General features: G+C 41.0%; 1 protein-coding gene across 1 annotated transcript in view; it reads left to right on the plus strand.

Annotated features, from left to right (window-relative positions):
- The window catches only part of chrna8 (cholinergic receptor, nicotinic, alpha 8), a 41,766-nt gene extending 34,352 nt beyond the window's left edge, over positions 1-7,414 (plus strand). The window contains exons 7-10 of the mRNA XM_034897180.1: positions 3,632-3,826; positions 4,349-4,435; positions 5,882-5,991; positions 6,597-7,414. Coding sequence (XP_034753071.1) covers positions 3,632-3,826; positions 4,349-4,435; positions 5,882-5,991; positions 6,597-7,193 — 989 coding nt within the window. The 3' untranslated portion in view covers positions 7,194-7,414. The remainder of the gene's footprint in view (positions 1-3,631; positions 3,827-4,348; positions 4,436-5,881; positions 5,992-6,596) is intronic.
- The last annotated feature ends 255 nt before the right edge of the window (positions 7,415-7,669 follow it).

Below are 7,669 nucleotides of genomic sequence, written 5' to 3' on the forward strand. Positions count from 1 at the left end.
GAGACCTGGAATACAAAAGAATACCCACAGTCCCTGAGAAGTGTAGATTGACCCTCTGGAAGAGATACAGTGAGGATTTGAACACCCTGTTATTTTGCAAGTTCTCCCACTTAGAAATCATGGAGGGGTCTGAAATTGTCATCGTAGGTGCATGACACTGTGAGAGATATAATCTAAAAAAAAACAAAATCCAGAAATCACAATGTATGATTTTGTACCTATTTATTTGTGTGATACAGCTTCAAATAAGTATTTGAACTTAAGAGTCATGGGAGAAAGTCATGTGGTCAGATGAGACCAAAATATAACTTTTTGGTCATAATTCCACTAACCGTGTTTGGAGGAAGAAGAATGATAAGTACCATCCCAAGAACACCATCCCTACTGTGAAGCTTGGGGGTGGCAGCATCATGCTTTGGGGGTGTAATTCTGCACATGGGACAGGGCGACTGCACTGTATTAAGGAGAGGATGACCGGGGCCATGTATTGAGAGATTTTGGGGAACAACCTCCTTCCCTCAGTTAGAGCATTGAAGATGGGTTGAGGCTGGGTCTTCCAACATGACAATGACCCAACGCACACAGCCAGGATAACCAAGGAGTGGCTCTGTAAGAAGCAGATCAAGGTTCTGGCGTGGTTTAGCCAGTCTCCAAACCTAAACCCAATAGAGAATCTTTGGAGGGAGCTCAAACTCTGTGTTTCTCAGCGACACTACAGGAAACGTTTGACCTCTGTAATTTCAAACAAAGGCTACTTTACCAAATATTAACATTGATTTTCTCAGGTGTTCAAATACTTATTTGCAGCTGTATCATACAAATAAATAGTTAAAAAATCATACATTGTAATTTCTGGATTTTCTTTTTAGATGATGTCTCTCACAGTGGACATGCGCCTACGATGACAATTTCAGACCCCTCCATGATTTCTAAGTGGGAGAACTTGCAAAATAGCAGGGTGTTCAAATACTTATTTTCCTCACTGTATGTGGACGACATATTGCTCTCGTGAGAAGGAAACATGGAGCGGGCACCTTTGCAATGAAAGAAAAGGATCAGAGACACAAAGGAGAATGACACAAACTATATAGATGACACAAACTATATAGATGACACCCAAAGTAGACGTCACAACAACGTCCCTTGGCGCTTCTGAAGATGACGGCAGAGCCAGCAGTTGAAACTGTCAAGGTACAACAAAAAACTTCAAGCCTGTTGTATAAGAAAAAAATCACTTCTAAATTTAAACAATAGGCTAAATGAACTTGTTTGGATTTACGCTTTGTTTTTTGAACAAACTGAACAAACAAGATATGTATTAATTGTGCTGAGGTGTTGGTAAGTGGATTTGGACGGAGCCAGTCTTCATTCTTGTCTTAGCAGAGTGTCTTCTGGCTCCAGCATCATTTTTACAGCAAAGAAAAAGTGGTCAAATTCATATTCTCATTTATTTCCACAAGAGCGCAAAAAAAGGATTTTTACCAAAGTGTGAAATAATTAGTTTAATATTACAGCTTTACAAATCAAAATTTTCCTCCATTTTTGGTTGCTTAATTTATTCTTAATTTGGTCTGTTACAGTAACTTTGTTATTGGTTAGTCTGTCTGTCTTTTCCAAAGAAACAAAGGAAGAGAAACAATGGTCAAGTTCTTGTCCTTTTTTCCTCGCCTCATTCTCTCTCTGTGAAAATGAAGAGCCCACATCATCTCGAACTCAAGCTTGGGTGTTAATCAGAGGCCAACAGAATAATTCACATTAACACACACATACTTAAATACAAAGTGAGTGTACCCAGCTGGCTGGGGGTGTAGAGGGGGGCATGGGTGAGTGTGATGACAGCTGGCCTAGGGATGGTTCACTTAATGATGGCACAGCCAGGCAGCAAGCTGGCCAGGAACACTCTCTGTCCTGGTGCCTCAGAACATTCCCATGCACACGCGCACACACACATACACACAAAGACACACACATGCACACCTGTCTGCCAGAGTCAGATCTGTAGCTGTGAATAATAGAGCAGTGGGCTGAGGTCAGACTGCTCAAGTGCCGGGGAAACAGGGGAGAGGCTTTCACTTAAGCTGCCATCCATCACATTGATAAAAGGCAGACAAAGGCTATCTTTCTTCGACGTTTAGGTGACAGTTTACATGAAATGAAATCAAATCTGTGCAATTCATTTTAATAGAATTTCTGTTTCCACACACAGACACACACCAAGTACTTTGAGGGGTAACTTTGTGATCAAAAAATGATTTGCGGATTGTGAACATGTTGCTGATTGCATTGTACCAGGGCTTCATTCAGACTGAAAATCACTTAAAGGTATAGGGGACTGACACAGCTGTACGATGAGGCTTCCTTCTATATTTGACTTTTATACATTTAGTATACTGTATAAACACACACACACAAATTTGAAATTTATATGAATATGAAATCCCCCTAATTATGCAATGGCTCTTATACACCTAAATGCCCACAGGGACTCTTACTTGAGTCGGACCTGACCAAGGGGAAGTAGTTTTCTGTTGATTTGATGAACAAGGCAGATTAATTGTGTAAATATTAACTTGCCAACAGGACAGATAAGGCAAAGGCGATAAGCTTTAGGGATTAATAAACAATTAAGGATTGTTTTTGGAGGTTTAGTGGGGAAATTTGAAGTTTAACACAGAGTTTGATGACAGATCTTGAAAGTTTCTCTTGCCCAAACAATGCACATTCCACACACAAGCATTTAGGACTTACTAAAATATGAGGTGCATTTTTCACTGGGTGATGTAGGCACCATGTTTTGACAAGGAGGAAGAATGCATGGAATATAAAGACAATGTCTCTGAAATGATATTAACGGGACCCATTTATTTATTTATGACTTAAACGACTTGACCCCGGGACCTGTCTTTCTTGTGTCTGTTTGGACAACAAACCACAACAAGCAGTGCTTCATAGGGATTTTAGAATTTGGAATGTGTTATACCCAAGGTGAAAAGCGTGTCGAGAGGATTAGTACTTTATCTAAGAGATTATATCATGACGTCATTGTATTATGTGCAGTATTCCTTCAGGAGAGAGTGCATTTGCTGTTTTTTAGCTACAAGCTGCTTTCCACATGTTTACAAAGACAGTACATTAATGATACAAATTGTAATCTTCCTAAAATCCGAACATCTGCCATACTGTGCTTGGTTGAAGTTGAAGTCTGTATGTTTAGATTTTAGTGGCATTTTTTGGGATTTAGTGACATCTTTGTTTAGTGATTTGGGAGAAACGGACATGTAATCTATAACTTGTTGTCCTGTATAATAAAATGACATTTTTCCTTGCTTAAAGGCACATTGACCACGGGATAGTTGAGGATTAATGATCACATTTTTGGAATTCTTGACTCATGACCTTTCTTTTGACCAAGGATTCACCTTTGAAATTGAAATGGTCCCAATAAAAATGTACTAAAAAGGATTTTTATTTGATCCTCTCTTCCAAGCACTCAACCGGTAGCTACATATTAAAAGCTCTTTTTACAAGATCATATTCAGCCAAGCAGAACTAAGAACAAAGCTTTATTCTATTTGATAGTTCCGTGTTTTTGACATCTAATTGACTTCCCCCCTCTTCATTTCTCCCCCAGGTGTGCCTGCCAAGCGTAATGAGCTGTACTACGACTGCTGTAAGGAGCCCTACCCTGATGTAACGTTCACGGTCACCATGCGCCGCAGGACACTTTACTACGGCCTCAACCTGCTCATCCCCTGTGTGCTCATCTCTGGTCTGGCCCTGCTGGTCTTCCTGCTCCCTGCTGACTCTGGAGAGAAAATCTCACTTGGTACAGGGCAGTCCACACACACACACACACACACACACACACACACACACACACACACACACACACACACACACACACACAGAGACAGACAGATATTGATTCTTCAATATAATCATACATACTGACAAACATATATTTCCTTCCCCTAAATTTTTTCTGTCAGCCCACCTGGGCCCAACACTTTTGCTAACCCATTTATTTGATGTTGCTTTATGCACATACTGACATTCGGCAGTGAATTAGCATTTCTGTTGGATTTGACTTATTAGCAATTGAAGAAAAGCTCCATTATAAACACAGCAAGGATAATCACCTGGACCTGAAAATGTCAGCTTGTTTCAAAACGCCATTCAGTGAGACAGGGTCAGAGTAAATCTATGACTGCACCGTAATTTTTTTTAACCTATTTTGAAGCAACCAGCTGCATTTATTTTGAGTACTCTCAAGCTTCTATTCAAGAGAAAACAAGGCTGTGATGAAAGAATGTATCCTCTTTGATTCTGCTCTACTGTCTTTCTCCAGGCATCACAGTGCTGCTGTCTCTAACAGTGTTCATGTTACTGGTAGCAGAGATCATGCCTGCCACTTCAGACTCTGTTCCCTTGATCGGTAAGATACTTTTCTACTCTCATTATTGCTCATTGTTACCAGCCATGACAGCTAATTTGGTATTGATTTCACCTTCTGAGTGTGTGTGTGTGTGTGTGTGTGTGTGTGTGTGTGTGTTAAACTTACCAGCACCTTCAGATCTTTCTGTTATTTTCCTCCAGTCTCTTTTCTGTATTGAGACATGAAACCCCGGGATAAACACAATTTATACATTGTTCACTTCAAAGTAATATTGATCTCGTCATCTAACTTTCTGTAAGAATGTAAATACGTATATTTCCCAAAAGGTTAAAGGATTTCTTTAAGGTTGCAAACAAGTTTGGTAAATTGGAATGAGACAATACAGAATATGGGGACGTTTTTCTACATTTACTTTCACCTTGGTATCTGACTTTCATCAAGGAGCTGTAGGCACAGTCTACAGAGTACCGCATGGCTGGTGGGTCAGTGTGGACATTGTTTGTCATTAACTATAGATCAGGTGTCATAAAACAGCTGAATGACTTACTGCCGAGATATTCCCACCCCATATTCACTGCAGAGCAGCCTGTAGCGGCTGGACGTGGGGCGATGCTGATTCATGTGATGATCAGACTAGAAGACCAATAGCAACAAAGTTGCATTGTGCACGACCGTACTGATACTGACCAGAAGGGACAGGTCAGCCAGCCATGAGATGGGAGGGGAGGCTGCAGACAGAGATGCTGCTCAGTAATGGAAAACGAAGCCATTAGCAAAGTCATCATTACTGGAATAGACCTATCAACACAGGTGGAGCAGAACTAATAGATTAGAAAAAAAAGAACACTCCTCAACTTTACCTCTAACAGTGTTTCATACAGTCCCCGTTACACTTTGAAATGGACATTCATACGGAGGCATTTGATTGATCTGCCTTTTCTGTGAGGTCGCTCACAGAAAAAAAATAAAACAAAAAAGACATTTCTTTTAGAGGGGAATATATTCTCATTTTTGTGAAGGCAGTGCTTGTCTACATACATATGTTGTGCATTTCCATGTTTCGGTGGCTGTTTTGGTTGGTCAGATGTTAGTCAGCCTCCCCCAGCCCCTGCATTGTTATGACCTCGGGTTTGTTGACAGGCGTAAATTCCCACTGACTAACCCAGGAAACTACTAGAACTGTTGGGTCCTTGTAAATTCTGGAGTGTGGTCTAGACCTACTCTATCTGTACAGTGTCTCGAGATAACTCTTGTTATGAATTGATACCATAAATAAAATTGAATTGAATTGAATCAAATTGAATTAACCAACCAACCAACTGACTTGGCAAATGTCCTGCCAAAATATTATACTTTACACATGTTTCTTCTTGTACTGCATGTAGATACATGAGCTTTTGATTCAGAATATTACACCATGTTAATTATTCTCTAATTCAAATACAACATTGCTGTGCTCTACTCATGTGCTCTTCTCGTCTTTAGCTCAGTACTTTGCTAGCACCATGATGATTGTGGGCTTGTCCGTGGTGGTAACAGTCCTGGTACTACAGTTCCACCACCATGACCCCCATGGAGGGAAGATGCCTAAATGGGTACGTTAACAATAATTTATTTCCAAACCCGATATTTATTCACATGCCAAATCTGATTTAGCCAGGCAGTGCATCATTTTAAAATTACCATACACAAGTGACGTGTATTTGAAGGTTGTGTCAACACAAACGTTTTATTAACAGAGTATTTTTACCCTCGGTATGAGTAAACAACCATCTATCTTAACTGTTTGTTAGGACGCCATTTAAATCAGTAGTGTCCTCAAACAGTCACTATTTTTGTGACAACTGTGCAGTTATGTATATAGTTTATATATATTTTACGGTTGATAAGCTCTTGATTAAATGTGGGTTTCCCCCAAAAGAATATCTACTTTGAACCATACAATCATCAAATAATAATGCCCTCTATGTAAAGAACTCATCCGTATGTATTATTATTGTATAATCCAATGGCACATTGTTCATCACAACAACAAGTAAGAAAGGGGGTAACAGTTATATTTGTTCTCTGTATTTCTCTCATTGACATTCTTTAAATTTTTCACTTTTCCATTCATGTCTTGGTTTATGACTCACCGATCTCTCCTCCCTGTATCTCCTCTGTCAATCATCTCCCTGCCTCATCTCATCTCTTCATCCAGGTCCGAGTTATCCTGCTAAACTGGTGTGCTTGGTTTCTACGCATGAAGAAACCTGGTGAGGAAAGAAAAACCGCCGTGAGCTCCAGTAGCCCCCCAAACTACAAGTACTCCAACCCTGCTCCTCCTCACCATACCAGCACCAATAGCATTCAGATGAGCACCATACCAGGGCAGGCATCCACCCAGTCAACCACCACCAACGGGAACATGAAGCTGTACTTTGGCTACCACTCGATGGGTACAGACAACCCTGCTTTCCCACCGAGCACTGATTCAGGTGTGGTGGTGTGCGGTGGTGGGGGAGCCGGCCATCCTAACGGCTCCTCTCCACATGAGATCCACTTAGAACAGGCGCGGACTTTGCTGCTGGAGCAGGTTCCAGAAATTTCCCGGATCCTGGAGGAAGTGCACTACATTGCCCAACGCTTCCGGGAGCAGGATGAGGGAGAGGCGATCTGCAGCGAGTGGAAGTTTGCAGCAGCGGTGGTGGATCGGTTGTGCCTGGTGGCCTTCTCACTCTTCTCCATCATCTGCACCTTCACCATCCTCATGTCAGCTCCCAATTTCATTGAGGCTGTGTCCAAAGACTTCACATAAGGCTGATTTCCTCCCTTTCTGAGAGGAAAAGAAGAGGAAATGTAAACATTAAAAATCCTGACACAGTTAAAACTGTACCACAAAAGCCTCCCTGCTACAACGATGTGAAGCCCCAAATGTTTGTTATTTCAAAGTGTTGTGACCGACCACAGTACACCAGAAGCAAACCTTTCCCTCTATCTTTACATATTACAGTCAGTAGTTTGGCTGTTTGGAGATGATGTGATTCTTGATGATGATGTGACTGTACATACAGTATGCCACATAGGAGTTTGAGGCTAAATGCAGTAGTTAATGATGTAGAAACTCACACCAATGCACTTTTAATCTCTCTGCTATACCAAATTATTTACCTTATTAGCACCACCTGGGCTTCACGCCTCAACAGAATATATTGTTGACACTTTTCGCCTCTTTCTTTTTTGCTTCTTTGGTCCACTTCCTTATCTTCTACTAATGTCTTAATGTCTTCAACG

The sequence above is a fragment of the Etheostoma cragini genome, chromosome 2 (genome assembly GCF_013103735.1).
Source record: "Etheostoma cragini isolate CJK2018 chromosome 2, CSU_Ecrag_1.0, whole genome shotgun sequence".
NCBI lineage: Eukaryota > Metazoa > Chordata > Actinopteri > Perciformes > Percidae > Etheostoma > Etheostoma cragini.